The sequence below is a fragment of the Salmo trutta genome, chromosome 21 (assembly GCF_901001165.1).
Source record: "Salmo trutta chromosome 21, fSalTru1.1, whole genome shotgun sequence".
In the NCBI taxonomy this organism is placed as follows: Eukaryota; Metazoa; Chordata; class Actinopteri; order Salmoniformes; family Salmonidae; genus Salmo; species Salmo trutta.
Genome location: NC_042977.1, coordinates 430,548 through 447,816, shown reverse-complemented (window position 1 = coordinate 447,816; position 17,269 = coordinate 430,548). Strand labels below are relative to the sequence as shown.

Genomic DNA, 17,269 nt, shown 5'->3' with positions numbered 1-17,269 from the left:
TGTTTACTGCTAAACCACCACCACCCCAGCCTCCAGCTGCTTTGCTCTGCTTTTTGTTCCAGTCAGGGGGATTGGTATAGCTATACCTGTAGTTTATTATTATGGTAATGATTGAGCATCGCTATGGCACTGAGCTACCCTGAACGTCAAGACCTAATGTATTGTAATTTACATCTAATAAATGGTTAAATGAATACATTGCGTTTCCTGTCTGAACTGACCATTGTCAAAAAGGATGACTGGATTAATGAGACTAGTTACATTGTGAGAGCTAGCCACAATACTGAAAAAGTTGTACTGGTAGACATGCAATACTGTAGTCATGGCATATAGTACAGTACCTTCAGAAAGTATTCATACCCCTTGACTAATTCCACATTTTGTTGTTTTACAGACTGAATTCAAAATGGATGAAATAAATGTTTTTCTCACCCAGCTACACACAATACCCCTTAATGAGAAAGTAAGAACATGTTTTTAGAAATGTTTGCAAATTTATTGAAAATTAAATACAGAAATATCAAATTTACATAAATATTCACACACCTGAGTCAATACTATATAGAATCCCCTTTGGCAGCGATTACAGCTGTGAGTCTTTCTGGGTAAGTCTCTGACAGCTTTCCACACCTGGATTGTGCACCATTTGACCATTATTCTATAAGCTCTGTTGTTGATCATTGCTAGACAACCATTTTCAGGTCTTACCATAGATTTCAAGTAGATTAAAATCAAAACTGTAACTCAGCCACTCAGAAACATTCACTGTCTTCTTGGTAAGCAACTCCAGTGTAGATTTGGCATTGTGTTTTAGGTTATTGACCTGTTGAAAAGTGAATTCATCTCAAAGTATCTGGTGGAAGCACGACTGAAACAGGTTTTCCTCCAGGATTTTGCTTGTGCTTAGTTCCGTTTAGTTTATTTTTAATCCTTAAAAACTTCCCAGTCCTTAACGATTACAAGCATACCCATAACATGATACAGCCACCACTATGCTTGAAAATATGAAGAGTGGTACTCAGTAATGTGTTGTATTTGCCCCAAACATAACACTTTGTATAAAGGACAAAAAGTGAATTGCTATGCCACATATTTTTCAGTATTACATTAGTTACTTGTTGTGAACAGGATGTATGTTTTGGAATATTTTTCTTCTGTACAGGATTCCTTCTTTTCAAATCTGTCAATTAAGTTAGTGTTGTGGAATAACTACAATGTTATTGATCCATGCACAGTTTTCCCATATCACAGCTATTAAACTCTGTAACTGTTTAGAAGTCACCATTGGCCTCATGGTGAAATTGATACACCATCCAAGGTGTAATTAATAACTTCACCATGCTCAAAGGGATATTCAATGTCTGCTTTTTTGTTACCTCACCCATCTACCAATAGGTGCAATTATTTGTGAGGCATTGGAAAACCTCCCTGGTATTTGTGGTTGAATCTGTGTTTGAAATTCACTGCTCGACTGAGGAACCTTCCAGATAATTGTACTGTGTGTATGGGGTACAGAGATGATGTTGTCATTCAAAAATCATGGTTAACACTATTATTGCACACACACTATTATTGCACACACACTTATTGCACACACACTTATATTATTATTATTACATTTTTACTCCTGAACTTATTTAGGCTTACCATAACAAAGGGGTTGAATACTTATTGTGGAATGACCACCAGAGGGCAGACTGGGCTCACGGATAGTAGCCCAACAAGGCATGTGAGACAAGGTAACCAGAGGCAATTACGCACATACTAATGACATATTCTCTTTCCCCTATAAGAGAGAGGATGGAACCAGCAGGAAGGGGGAAGATAAACTCTCTCTGTAGAATGGCTACCAAGAGAGGGGAGCTTTCCAAGAAGATCCATTAAGACGGTGACAAATCTGTGATTGTTGATATAGTTTAAAGATAATCATCTTGTGTTCCTGTGTGATCTAAAGAAGAAGATGCATGTTGTTCCTTGGGAGATTCTCATTGATTGTGTTGGAGTGTCAGAAATCTCTCAATAGAGAACTGTGTTCAATCAAGAAAACCTACTCCTGACTCGTTTATTCCACCTTTCCGCTTTAGAGTGACACCAAATTACTTGTTCAGCTCACATTGACTTAAGACATTTCAGCACTTTTTTATTAATTTAATTTGTAAACAACAAAATGTAGAAAAAGTCAAGGAGTGTGAATACTTTCTGAAAGCACTGTACATACTATATGCCACTTGATGTTTGTATTATGTGATTGGATGTGGTGATACTGTGGGAGGTTCATTTCAACTACTAGCTGCCAGGTTGACAGAGGTATTCAGGGGAGTTAAAGAAGCATACATGAGGGTACTCACATTGTCCGCACTTCTACGGGACATAGCATGCTTTCCTTGTCCTCTGTTGCTAGTTATGACTGGGAGAACTGGAGCACTAACAGATCATGTCTGACAGTCTCTAAAACTGTTTAAAGTTTTGCCGGAAATAATCCAGCCTTCTAGATATTGATGCCTAGAAGGCTGATACTCACTGGTTCCTCGCACTGGGTATCTCGCAACCTTCTTGCAATGTCCAGAGCAGTCTCTCCACTTTGATTGGCTGAAAGAACAAGTAGCCAGTGGTCACCATAAGTGCGGAGCCTCATGACGTGATTTGTAATTTGACTATGGCTTTCTTATATGGCCCCAAGGGGATACATTAAGTTGTAATGAATTGAATTGAAATTACATGCATCAACATAAATCCAATTATGGTTTTAGAAAAACAACACCAGACCTAGGATAAATACTTGTAAAAATGGTTAGTGGAAAATATCTGGAATTTGAAGAATTGTTAAATACTGTGATAAAGGGGCAGATAATGACTTGACTGCTTTTTACAATTACAGTAGTTACTTTTCCTAAACTATTTGATATATTTCTGAAGAAAAAAAATACTTGTAAAGTAGTTGACATACAAATGTATTTCATAGCTATCCAGAACAAACAAATCATGTCTCTCTCTCTCTCCAACCTCTAACAAAACACCTTGGTTTGCCTCACATATTTCAGTCATTTGAAATCTAATATTAAAAACATGCAATGAGATGACAAGTCCGATGGGGACAATCCGAGAGTTTGCACACACCGATGTCGATGGCTGGTTTGCCCCGCAGTAGCAGTTTCAAACATTCTTGTTTTTCGTACAGGCAGCAGTAGTGTAGTGCAGTGTTTCCATTCTCCGTCTGCCTGTCTAGATTACCACTGGGGGTGGAGAGTGAGAGAGACTGATAGTCAAATTCTAGTGACAGATATACAAAGAATAAAAGGGTTAAGATAATCATTAGAAAGTCATTAACAAGTATTTAGTAAATGTGTTGGTTATAAGTTCCAACTTTAAATGTGTGATTGAGATCCCTCTGCCAGAACACTACTGACATATACCTGTTTTGCACCAAGAAGTCCACTAGATGCAGGGAGGTCTGGTCAGCAGTCCTAACAGAGTAGTGGAGGGCAGTCTCACCGGGCTCCTGTTGAGAACGAGTCTGTATTAATTTCGACATTTGTATACTGGTATCACTGGCATACAGCATTTTGATCTCAATGGGTTTCAACTACAATACCAGTCAAAAGTTTGGACACACCTACTCATTCAAGGGTTTTTCTTTATTTTTACTATTTTCAACATTGTAGAATAATAGTGAAGACATCAAAACTATGCAATAACACATATGGAATCATGTAGTAACCAATAAAGTGTTAAACATATCAAAATATATTATACATTTGAGATTCTTCAAAGTAGCCACCTTTTGCCTTGATGACAGCTTTGCACACTCTTGGCATTCTCAAATCAAATTTTATTGGCCACGTATACATGATTAGCAGATGTTAATGCGAGTGTAGTGAAATGCTTGTGCTTCTAGTTCCGTCAATGCAGTAATATCTAACAAGTAATCTAACAATTACCCACCAACTACCTAATACACACAAATCTAAAGGGAGGTATAAGAATATGTACATATAAACACATGGATGAGCCGTATAAGCATCGTGCAATAGATGGTATAAGGTACGGTATATACATATGAGATGAGTAATGTAAGATATGTTAAAGTGGCATTGTTTAAAGTGACTAGTGGTCCATTTATTAATGTGGCCAGTGATATGAGTCTCTATGTAGGCAGCAGCCTCTCTGAGTAAGTGACTGCTGTTTAGCAGTCTGATGGCCTTGAGATAGAAGCTGTTTTTCGGTCTCTCAGTCCCAGCTTTGATGCACCTGTACTGACCTCGACTTCTGGATGGTAGCGGTGTGAACAGGGTGGTTGTTGTCCTTGGTGATCTTTATGGCCTTCCTGTGACATCGGGTGCTGTAGGAGTCTAGGAGGGCAGTTAGTTTGAATTCGGTGATGCGTTGTGTAGACCACACCACCCTCTGGAGAGCCTTGCGGTCGATTGTGCATCTGTAAAAGTTTGTCAGGGTTTTTTCAGCCTCCTGAGGTTGAAGAGGCGCTGTTGCGCCTTCTTCACCACACTGTCTGTGTGGGTGGACCATTTCAGTTTGTCTGTGACGTGCACGCCGAGGAACTTAAAACTTTCCACCTTCTCCACTACTGTCCCTTCGATGTGGATAGGGGGGTGCTCCCTCTGCTGTTTCCCGATGTCCACGATCATCTCCTTTGTTTTGTTGACATTGAGTGAGAGGTTGTTATCCTGACACCACACTCCGAGGGCCCTCACCTCCTCCCTGTAGGCTGTCTCGTCATTGTTGGTAATCAAGCCCACTACTGTTGTGTTGTCTCCAAACTTGATGCTTGAGTTGGAGGTGTGCATGGCCACACAGTCATGGGTGAACAGGGAGTACAGGAGGGGGCTGTGCATGCACCCTTGTGAAGCCCCAGTGTTGAGGGTCAGCAAAGTGGAGACGTTGTTTCCCACCTTCACCACCTGGAGGCGGCCCATCAGAAAGTCCAGGACCCAATTGCACAGGGCAGGGTTGAGACTCAGGGCCTCCAGTTTAATGATGAGCTTGGAGGGTACTATGGTGTTGAATGCTGAGCTATAGTCAATGAACAGCATTCTTACATAGGTATTCCTCTTGTCCAGATGGGATAGGGCAGTGTGCAGTGTGATGGCGATTGCCTCGACTGTGGACCTGTTGGGGCAGTAAGCAAACTGAAGTGGGTCTAGGGTGGCAGGTAAGGTGGAGGTGATATGATCCTTGACTAGTCTCTCAAAGCACTTCATGACGACAGAAGTGGGTGCTACCGGACGGTAGTCATTTAGTTCATTAGTTTGTCTTTGCCTTCTTGGGTACAGGAACAATGGTGGCCATCTTGAAGCATGTGGGGACAGCAGACGGGATAGGGAGTGATTGAATATGTCCATAAACACTCCAGCCAGCTGGTCTGCGTATGCTCCTAGGATGCGGCTAGTGATGCTTGTATGCGTCGCAGAAGTTAGAGTAGCAATGATCGAGTGTATTGCCCATGCGAGTGCTGCAATCAAATTTAGGTAGCCTTGTTCTCAAATTTTCTTTGTTAAAATCTCCAGCTACAATATATGCAACCTCAGGATATATGGTTTCCAGTTTACATTAGAGTCCAGTGAAGTTCCTTAAGGGCCGTTGTGGTGTCTGCTTGAGGGGGAATATATACAGCTGTGACGATAACTGACGAGAACCCTTCTTCCCAGAGAGGTGTTTATCTCTGTCGGCGAAAAGCATGAAGAAGCCCGGTGGCTGCACCGACTCTGACAACGTATCCCGAGAGAGCCATGTTTCCGTGAAACAGAGAATGTTACAATCTCTGATATCTCTCTGGAAGGCAACCCTTGCTTGAATTCTGTCTACCTTGTTTTCAATAGACTGGACATTGGCGAGTAGTATACTCGGGAGCGGTGGGCAATGTGCACGTCTATGGAGCCTGACCAGAAGGCCGCTCCGTCTGCCCCTTCTGCAGTGTCGTTGGGTCGACTTCTGGGATTAGGTCCATTGTCATGGGTGGTGGTCCAAACAGAGGATCCGCTTCGGGAAAGTCGTATTCCTGGTCGTAATGTTGGTAAGTTGACATCGCACTTATATCCAACAGTTCTTCCCGGCTGAATGTAATAAGATTTTCTGGGCTAACAATGTAAGAAATATTACATAAAAAAACAAAATACTGGATTGTTTCCTCATAGCGAGGAAACAATCTCTGTCGGTGCCATCTTGTCTCTCTCAATCAGCTTCATTTGGAATGCTTTTCCAAAAGTCTTGAGTTCCCACATATGCTGAGCACTTGTTGGCTGCATTTCCATCACTCTGCGGTCCAACTTCTCCCAAACCATCTCAATTGGGTTGAGGTCCGGTGATAGTGGAGGCCAGGTCATCTGATGCAGCACTCCATCACTCTCCTCCTTGGTCAAATAGCCTTTACACAGCCTGGAGGTTGTTTTTGGGTCATTGCCCTCTTAAAAATAAAACAAAACACAAACCAGAAGGGATGGCGTATCGCTGCAGAATGCTGTGGTAGCCATGCTGGTTAAGTGTGCCTCGATTTCGAAAGAAATCACTGACAGCATCACCAGCAATGCACCCCCACACCTCATCCTCCATGCGGAGATCATCGGTTCACCTACTCTGCAGCTCACAAAGACACGGCGGTTAGAACCAAAAATCTCAAATTTTGACTGATGAGACCAAAGGACAGATTTCCACCGGTCTTATGTCCATTGCTCGTGTTTCTTGGCCCAAGCAAGTCTCTTTTTCTTATTGGTATTCTTTAGTAGTGGTTTCTTTGCAGCAATTCGACCATGAAGGCCTGATTCACGCAGTCTCCTCTGAACAGTTGATGTTGAGATGTGTCTGTGTCACGTCCTGACCATAGAAGCTTTTATTTTCTATGGTAGAGTAGGTCAGGGCATGACGGGGCCTTGTCTAGTTTAAATGTTCTATGTTGTTATGTTCTAGTTTCTGTTTTTCTATGTTGGGATTTTTGGGATGATCTCCAATTACAGGTCATCATTGTCTCTAATTGGGGATCATATTTAAGTAGATGTTTTTCCCACCTGGGTTTGTGGGAGATTATTTTAAGTTAGTGTATGTTGCTCCTCTTCGTCACAGTTTGTTGTTTTGTTTTTATTAGTATGTCTTGCATAGTTTCACAGTTAAAATAAAATGTGGAACGATAAACACGCTGCGCCTTGGTCTCCATCGTACAACAAACGTGACAGAATCTCCCACCACCAAAGGACCAAGCAGCGTGACCTGGAGTGGGGGACATACTGGACTTGGGAGGAGATATTGGATGGAAAGGGATCCTGGACTTGGGAGGAAATCCAGGCAGGACAGGATCGCCTTCCATGGCGGGAGACACAAGCGGTGAAGGAAGGACAGCGACAACGACAGGGTTCGCGGCCACGACACAAGCCCAAGAAGAAACCTCAAAATATTTTTTGGGGGGGCACATGGGTTGGTCGGCGAGGCCGAGGGACGAGTCGGAGATCAAAGAGGAAATGAATGATGGACTGTTGTTTCTCTTTGCTTATTTCCGCTGTTCTTGCCTTAATATGTAATTGGTCTATTACCAAAACTTGTATACCACCTCTACCTTGTCACAACACAACAGATTGTCTCAAACGCATTAAGCAGGAAAGAAATTCCACAAATTAAGTTTTATCAAGGCACACCTGTTAATTGAAATGCATTCCAGGTGATTACCTCATGAAGCTGGTTGAGAGAATGCCAAGAGTGTGCAAAGCTCTCATGAAGGCAAAGGGTGGCTACTTTGAAGAATGTCAAATATAAAATATATTTTGATATGTTCAACACTTTTTTGGTTCTACATGATTCCATATGTGTTATTTCATAGTTTTGATGTCTTCACTATCATTCTACAATGTAGAAAATAGTAAAAATAAAGAAAATGAGTAGGTGTGTCCAAACTTTTGACTGGTACTTTAAATAAAATATACATAAATAAAAATATATCAAATACCACCAGTTTCATAACCACGTCTTCGTCCAGTGGTGCCAAATTGTTTAGGAATTGTGTCCTACTTGAAGCTTTCAGAATTATTTTCTGACTCGTTGTGCACTTCAGTTCATATGCCATTTAAGAATAAAATGAACACAACTACCCTTACTTTTCCTGCTTCGGGCAGGGGCTCCATAAGCTCTGCCCCCTCGGCATAAATCTGGATAAGTAACAGCAGATCTCGGGAGTGCACCGCCTCCGACAGCTTGCCTGGAACCGTGGCTTTGCCAGTCTGGTGGGCAAATTTGTGGTCCACGTATTTAGCGTTGATGTACTCCTTCCTCACCGTCCTGCCATAGAGAATATAAGGTTTGTTTCTTATCATAATTATCTGTTTGCCAGTAAAGTAATACTTAGACCGGTATCAGAAATGTATTTGATTTGCACCACATGGAGAGAATTTATATTTATTGACACAGTCAGGGGTGAAAGTAAGCAGGTACGGAGTAAAGTAAATAGTGGTGGTACACCGTATCGGTAAAATATTTGCCTATCACAATAACAGCACTCCCTGGTTTGAACCTTTGAAGTTCAGATGGAACAGTAAAAGTTGGAAAAGTAACTGGACACTGACTGTAGGCCTCCTTGGAGAAATATGATATCTTTCTTTCAGTATCTTGAGATAATGTGAATGTGAGCTTAAGGACCGTCTTATGTAGCATAAACATGTTTTGTTTTTTCAGCGACATAAAACTGACAGTATTTTACATTCAACCAAATAAAATATGCATCCAGATTAACTGAAATACTATCAGAAACATGTTGGATCGTTTTGACAGATTTTAATTTCCTTAAAACCAGTTTAACTGTTGTAATTTGTAAATTTTGCACAGAAAATCTCCCTGGTCCCTAAATCAAATCTAATGTTATTCGTCACATGCTTCGTAAACAACAGTTGTAGACTAACAGTGAAATGCTTAATTACGGGACCTAACAATGCAGAGAGAAAATAGAGAAATAATAGAAAGATAAAACGTAATAATAAAAGTAATAGATACACAATGAGTAACGATAACTTGGCTATATACAAGAGGTACCAGTACCGAGTCGATGACCAGGAATATGAGGTCATTTAGGTAGATATGTACATACAGTATAACTTGAAATAAATTGACAAATAAACAGTAGCAGCACCGTATGTGATGAGTCAAAAAAGTTAGTGCAAAAAAAGGTCAATGCAGATAGTTAAGTAGCTAACCAAGTAGCTACCCGGACTAACTATTTTGCAGTCTTATGGCTTCAGGGTAGAAGCTGTTCAAGGTCCTGTTGGTTCTAGACTTGGACGTCGTTGCTCTGCGAGAGAAGCAGAAATGAAAGAGAAAACTTTACAGATGTCAACTAGATTGTTGATGATGCATTCATTCTATAAATGTATGACATTCTGGTGAGGAAAGAGACAGAAGAGAAGCTGTATGTCGCCTATCTAATAATAGACAAGTTGACTAACAAATAGCCTACCAAATTTCAGAAATTATAAGCAGAAAAATATCTAAATGAAACTTAAAAATGACTTTTTTTGTACCCCCTGTCAAAAAATATTTCTGCCGCTCCTGTCCAGGTTACAAATATTATTACACTTCCGGTGTTTTTCTTGCACAAGTATTTTTCGATCCATCAAATGGCTGATGTGCTGTTGGATGCTGGAATTAATTTAGAGTGGATGAACGTGTGCAGCAGTGGAGGATCCTCAGAGGAGGACCATCCTACTGAGTGAATTTCATTTTTCTTTATAGTGAAACATTAAAAAAGTTATAATTTTTAGACAAAACTATACTAAATATATTCATATAACTTATTAAAGCACACTGTTTTGAAATTAAGGTCTATAGTAGCCTCAACAGCACTCTCTGGTGTAGCCGGAGGACACCAAGCTTCCGTTCTCCTCTAGCTACATTGACTTCAATTCAAAACCTAGGAGGCTCATGGTTCTCACCCCCTTCCATAAACTTACATGGAAATTATACTGCTCAAAAAAATAAAGGGAACACTTAAACAACACAATGTAACTCCAAGTCAATCACACTTCTGTGAAATCAAACTGTCCACTTAGGAAGCAACACTGATTGACAATACATTCCACATGCTGTTGTGTAAACGGAATAGACAACAGGTGGAAATTATAGGCAATAAGCAAGACACCTCCAATAAAGGAGTGGTTCTGCAGGTGGAAACCACAGACCACTTCTCAGTTCCTATGCTTCCTGGCTGATGTTTTGGTCACTTTTGAATGCTGGCAGTGCTTTCACTCTAGTGGTAGCATAAGACAGTCTACAACCCACACAAGTGTCTCAGGTAGTGCAGCTCATCCAGGACGGCACATCAATGCGAGCTGTGGCAAGAAGGTTTGCTGTGTCTGTCAGCGTAGTGTCCAGAGCATGGAGGCGCTACCAGGAGACAGGCCAGTACACCAGGAGACATGGACGAGGCCGTAGGAGGGCAACAACCCAGCAGCAGGACAGCTACCTCCGCCTTTGTGCAAGGAGGTGCAGGAAGAGCACTGCCAGAGCCCTGCAAAATGACCTCCAGCAGGCCACAAATGTGCATGTGTCTGCTCAAACGGTCAGAAACAGACTCTATGAGGGTGGTATGAGGGGCCGACGTCCACAGGTGGGGGTTGTGCTTACAGCCCAACACCGTGCAGGACATTTGGCATTTCCCAGAGAACACTAAGATTGGCAAATTCACCACTGGCGCCCTGTGCTCTTCACAGATGAAAGCAGGTTCACACTGAGCACGTGACAGACGTGACAGTCTGGAGACGCCGTGGAGAACGTTCTGCTGCCTGCAACATCCTCCAGCATGACCGGTTTGGCGGTGGGTCAGTCATGGTGTGGGGTGGCATTTCTTTGGGGGGCCGCACAGCCCTCCATGTGCTCGCCAGAGGTAGCCTGACTGCCATTAGGTACCGAGATGAGATCCTCAGACCCCTTGTGAGACCATATGCTGGTGCGGTTGGACCTGGGTTCCTCCTAATGCAAGACAATACTAGACCTCATGTGGCTGGAGTGTGTCAGCAGTTCCTGCAAGAGGAAGGCATTGATGCTATGGACTGGCCCGTCCGTTCCCCAGACCTGAATCCAATTGAGCACATCTGGGACATCATGTCTCGCTCCATCCACCAACACCACGTTGCACCACAGACTGTCCAGGAGTTGGCGGATGCTTTAGTCCAGGTCTGGGAGGAGATCCCTCAGAAGACCATCCGCCACCTCATCAGGAGCATGCCCGGGCGTTGTAGGGAGGTCATACAGGCACGTGGAGGCCACACACACAACTGAGCCTCATTTTGACTTGTTTTAAGGACTTTACATCAAAGTTGGATCAGCCTGTAGTGTGGTTTTCCACTTTAATTTGGAGTGTGACTCCAAATCCAGACCTCCATGGGTTGATAAATTGGATTTCCATTGATTATTTTTGTGTGATTTTGTTGTCAGCACATTCAACTATGTAAAGAAAAAAGTATTTAATAAGATTATTTATTTCATTCAGATCTAGGATGTGTTGTTTAAGTGTTCCCTTTATTTTTTTGAGCAGTGTATAAATCTAGCTGTTTTTTCTATATAGAACAGAACAGCTGTTTCCAGTAAGCTGACGGAAGGGGGTGTGTGTCTCTTTGTCAACAACAGTTGGTGCGCAGTCTCTAATATAAAGGAAGTCTCAAGGTTCTGCTCGTCTGAGTTAGAATACCTCATGATAAGTTGTAGACCACACTATTTACCAAAAGAGTTTAAGAGTTTATCTGTATTTTTTTGTAGCTGTCTATTTACCACCAGGCCATAAGCAAACAAGAAAATGCAGAAGCTACGTCTGGTAAGAGGAAGGGTGGGCTGTGTGTCTATTTGTCAATAACAGCTGGTGCATGATGTCTAATATTAAAGAAGTCTAGTGGTATTTGCTCGCCTGAGGTAGAGTACCTTATGGCAAGGTGTAGACCAAGAGAGTTCTCATCTGTATTATTCATTGCTGTCTATTTACCACAACATACCGATGCTGGCACTAAGATCTCACTCAACCAATTCTATAAGGCCTTAACCTCTACGGGCTAGGGGGCAGCATTGAGAATTTTGGAAAAATATGTGCCCATTTTTAACTGCCTCCTACACCAACTCAGAAGCTAGAATATGCATATTATTGTTCAGGTTTGGATAGAAAACACCCTAAAGTTTCTAAAACTGTTTGAATGGTGTCTGTGAGTATAACAGAACTCCTATGGCAGGCAAAAACCTGAGAAGGTTTCATGCAGGAAGTACCCTGTCTGACAAGGTGTTGTTGTTCTTGCTTCTATTTATTGAAGAGTCAGGATCTTAGCTGTAACGTGACAATTCCTAGGGCTCCAATAGGCTCTCAGAACCCGGGAAAAACCTGAACGATGACGAGGCAGCCTCAGGCTGAAACACATTATCTCCTTTTCCAAGCGTCCCATCAGGTGACAATAGAATTAGGCGTGTGCGCGATTCGCCCCCGTGGAGTATTTTCATTCGGCTGTTTAGCTAATTGCAGATTCCCGGTCTGAATATTATCGCTTTTCTACGAGATAAATTGCATAAAAATTGATTTTAAACAGCGGTTGACATGCTTCGAAGTACGGTAATGGAATATTTAGAAATTTTTTGTCACGTTCTGCGCCATGCGCACGACCGTGATTTACCATTGGGATAGTGTCTAGAACGCACGAACAAAACATCGTTGATGGAACATAACGATGGATTATTTGGGACCAAACCTACATTTGTTATTGAAGTAGAAGTCCTGGGAGTGCATTCTGACGAAGAACAGGAAAGGTAAGACCATTTTTCTTATAGGAAATGTGATTTTGGTGAAGGCTGAACTGGGTGGGTGTCTAAATAGCTAGCCCGTGATGGCTGGGCTATGTACTTAGAATATTGCAAAATGTGCTTCATCCGAAAAGCTATTTTCAAATCGGACATATCGAGTGCATAGAGGAGTAATGTATCTATAATTCTTAAAATAATTGTTATGCTTTTTGTGAACGTTTATTGTGAGTAATTTAGCAAATTGTTAGTAAATTCCCCAGAAGTTTGCGGGGGGTATGCTTTTTCTGAACGTCACATGCTAATGTCAAAAACCTGGTTTTTGATATAAATATGAACTTGATTGAACAGACATGCATGTATTGTATAACATAATGTCATAGGTGTGTCATCTGATGAAGATCATAAAAGGTTAGTGCTGCATTTAGCTGTGGTTTGGGTTTTTGTGACATTATATGCTAGCTTGAAAAATGGGTGTCTGAATATTTCTGGCTGGGCACTCTCCTGACATAATCTAATGTTTTGCTTTCGTTGTAAAGCCTTTTTGAAATCGGACAGTGTGGTTAGATTAACGAGAGTCTTGTCTTTAAATAGCTGTAAAATAGTCATATGTTTGAGAAATTGAAGTAATAGTATTTCAAACGTTTTAAAAATCGCGCCACTGGATTCAACTGGCTGTTACGTAGGTGGGACGAATTCGTCCCGCCGGTCCCATAGAGGATAAGCAAACAAGAAAATGCTCACCCAGATGTGGCGCTCCTAGTGGCTGGGGATTTTAATGCAGGGAAACTGAATCCATTTGACTTAATTTCTACCAGCATGTCTGATGTGCAACTAGAGGTGAAAAAACTCTAAATCACATCTACTCTACACAGAGATGCATACAAAGCTCTCCCTCATCCTCCATTTGGCAAATCTGACCATAACATCATCCTCTTAATTCCTGTTTACAAGCAAAAACTCAAAAAGGAAGTACCAGTGATGCGCTCAATATGGAAGTGGTTCGATGAAGCGGATGCATGACTGTTTTGCTAGCAGGACTGTTTTGCTAGCACAGATTTTAATATGTTGCGGGATTCATCCTATGGCATTGAGGAGTTTACCACATCAGTCACCGGCTTCATTAATAAGTGTATCGACAACGTAGTCCCCAGAGTGACCGTACATAAATAGCCTGACCAGAAGCTATGGATTACAGGCAACATCCGAACTGAGCTAAAGGCAAGGAGCGGGACACAAATTTGGATGCTTATAAGAAATCCCACTACGCCTGCATACGAACAATCAAACAGGCCAAGTGTCAATACAGCACTAAGATCGAATCCTACTACACCAGCTCTGACACTCATTCGATGTGGCAGGGCTTGCAAACTATGACGATTTACTAACGGAATACCAGCCGCAAGCTGCCTAGTGACGCGAGCCTACCAGACAAGCTAAATGTCTTCAATGCTTGGTTCAAGGCAAGCGACACTGAACCATGCATGAAAGCACCAATTGTTCCGTAGCCGATATGAGTAAGACTTTCAAACAGGTTAACATTCACAAGGTCGCAGGGCCAGACGAATTACCAGGACGCGTACTCAGCGCATGAGCTGACCAGCTGGTAAGTGTCTTCACTGACATTTTCAACCTTCATCCAGTTTGACCAGCAGCATACCACCCTGCATCCCACTGCTGGCTTGCTTCTGAAGCTAAGCAGGGTTGGTTCTGGTCAGTCCCTGGATAGGAGACCAGAGGCTGCACCCTTTCCTCTGGCCTAAAAAAATATCCCAATGCCCCAGGGCAGTGATTGGGGACATGGCCTTGTGTAGGGTGCCGTCTTTCAGATGGGACATTAAACGGGTGTCTTGACCCTCTGTGGTCACTAAAGATACCATGGCACTTATCTTAAGAGTAGGAGTGTTAACCCCGGTGTCCTGGCTAAATTACCAATCTGGCCCTCATACGATCATGGCCACCTAATCACCTCGAGCATCCAATTGGCTCATTCATCCCCTTCCTCTTCTCTGTAACTATTCCCCAGGTAGTTGCTGTAAATTAAAATGTGTCTCAGTCAACTTACCTGGTAAATTGAGGGTTAAATAAATACAAATAAAATGTAATACCTACATGTTTCAAGCAGAACACCATAGTCCCCGTGCCCAAGAACGCCAAGGTAACCTGTCTAAATGACTACGCCTATGCCGTGTAGCACTCAGATCTGTAGCCATGAAATGCTTTGAAAAGTTGGTCATGGCTCACATCAACACCATCATCCCAGAAACCCTGGACCCATTCCAATTTGGAAATGCCTCCACAGATGACGCAATCTCTAGTGTACTTCCGGTTTGGAGCGAGCAGTCGCACTTCGCTTCACCCCACAGGTAATATTACACTTCATTACATTACAACGGTTTGATTTGTTTGATCTGAGCAATTTTTCTTAGCTAGCTACATAGCCGTCTTTGTATCAAAGATAATTGTGTAGTTTAGAGTAATTAGAGTAATTATCGAGGTTAGCGAGCCAGCTATTTTCGTCCTCCTAACGTAGTCAACACTGCTAGCTAGCCAACTTCTACCGACTAGCAGCACTGTAGAAACTATTACATTACAACGGAACGACTTGATTAGTGTAGTGTTAGTGTTAGTTAGCTAGCTACATAGTTGTCTTTGCATCTAAGATAATTGTGTAGTTTAGAGTAATTATCGAGGTTAGCTAGACAGCCGTGCCGTGACGCGACGCCGTTGTCCAGACTCCAGACTTAGTCAACACACCTAGTCATCATCAAACCCACTGCTAGCTAGCCAACCGTTACCGACTAGCAGCGCTGTAGATACTAATACATTACAACGGAACGATTTGACTAGTGCAGTGTTAGCTAGCTAGCTACATAGTTGTCTTTGTCATAGCTTGATAATTGTGTAGTTTAGTAATTATCGAGGTTAGCTAGCCAGCTATTTTCGTCCCCCGCGACGCCATTTTTCCAAACCTAGCCAACTATTACCGACGAGCAGCATTGTAGAAACTAAATACATTACAAAGGAACGTCTTGATTTGTGTTATGTTAGCTAGCTACATAGTTGCTTTTGTATCATGACAAGGTGTAGTACTGAAACTATCGAGGTTACCTAGCCAGCTACACGTTCAAACAAAGTCAACAACGCAGCCACTGCTAGCTAGCCTACTCCACCAGCCAGCAGTACTGTATCATTTTCGTCATTTTAGTCAATAAGATTTTTGCAACGTAAGCTTAACTTTCTGAACATTCGAGACGTGTAGTCCACTTGTCATTCCAATCTCCTTTGCATTAGCGTAGCCTCTTCTGTAGCTTGTCAACTATGTGTCTGTCTATCCCTGTTCTCTCCCCTCTGCACAGGCCATACAAACGCTTCACACCGCGTGGCCGCTGCCACTCTAACCTGGTGGTCCCAACGCGCACGACCCACGTGGAGTTCCAGGTCTCCGGCAGCCTCTGGAACTGCCGGTCTGCGGCCAACAAGGCTGAGTTCATCTCAGCCTATGCTACCCTCCAGTCCCTAGACTTCCTGGCACTGACGGAAACATGGATTACCACAGATAACACTGCTACTCCTACTGCTCTCTCCTCGTCTGCCCACGTGTTCTCGCATACCCCTAGAGCATCGAGCCAGCGGGGTGGTGGCACTGGAATCCTCATCTCTCCCAAGTGGACATTCTCTCTTTCTCCCCTGACCCATCTGTCTATCTCCTCATTTGAATTCCATGCTGTCACAGTTACCAGCCCTTTCAAGCTTAACATCCTTATCATTTATCACCCTCCAGGTTCCCTTGGAGAGTTCATCAATGAGCTTGACGCCTTGATAAGTTCCTTTCCTGAGGATGGCTCACCTCTCACAGTTCTGGGTGACTTTAACCTCCCCACGTCTACCTTTGACTCATTCCTCTCTGCCTCCTTCTTTCCACTCCTCTCCTCTTTTGACCTCACCCTCTCACCTTCCCCCCTACTCACAAGGCAGGCAATACGCTTGACCTCATCTTTACTAGATGCTGTTCTTCCACTAATCTCATTGCAACTCCCCTCCAAGTCTCCGACCACTACCTTGTATCCTTTTCCCTCTCGCTCTCATCCAACACTTCTCACTCTGCCCATACTCGGATGGTATTGCGCCGTCCCAACCTTCGCTCTCTCTCTCCCGCTACTCTCTCCTCTTCCATCCTATCATCTCTTCCCTCTGCTCAAACCTTCTCCAACCTATCTCCTGATTCTGCCTCCTCAACCCTCCTCTCCTCCCTTTCTGCATCCTTTGATTTTCTCTGTCCCCTATCCTCCAGGCCGGCTCGGTCCTCCCCTCCTTCTCCGTGGCTCGACGACTCACTGCGAGCTCACAGAACAGGGCTCCGGGCAGCCGAGCGGAAATGGAGGAAAACTCGCCTCCCTGCGGACCTGGCATCCTTTCACTCCCTCCTCTCTACATTTTCCTCTTCTGTCTCTGCTGCTAAAGCCACTTTCTACCACTCTAAATTCCAAGCATCTGCCTCTAACCCTAGGAA

The 17,269-nt window shown here is 42.9% G+C and overlaps 1 protein-coding gene across 9 annotated transcripts in view; it reads right to left on the bottom strand.

Annotated features, from left to right (window-relative positions):
• The window catches only part of asap1a (ArfGAP with SH3 domain, ankyrin repeat and PH domain 1a), a 210,569-nt gene that overhangs the window by 30,524 nt on the left and 162,776 nt on the right, over positions 1-17,269 (bottom strand). For 5 of the 9 annotated variants that reach the window (XM_029703926.1, XM_029703921.1, XM_029703920.1 and 2 more), the window contains 4 exons: positions 8,088-8,274; positions 3,414-3,499; positions 3,118-3,233; positions 2,522-2,589 (listed from right to left, as the gene is read on the bottom strand). In XM_029703926.1, coding sequence (XP_029559786.1) covers positions 2,522-2,589; positions 3,118-3,233; positions 3,414-3,499; positions 8,088-8,274 — 457 coding nt within the window. The remainder of the gene's footprint in view (positions 1-2,521; positions 2,590-3,117; positions 3,234-3,413; positions 3,500-8,087; positions 8,275-17,269) is intronic. The other 4 variants (XM_029703923.1, XM_029703927.1, XM_029703925.1 and 1 more) reach the window with 1 other exon arrangement.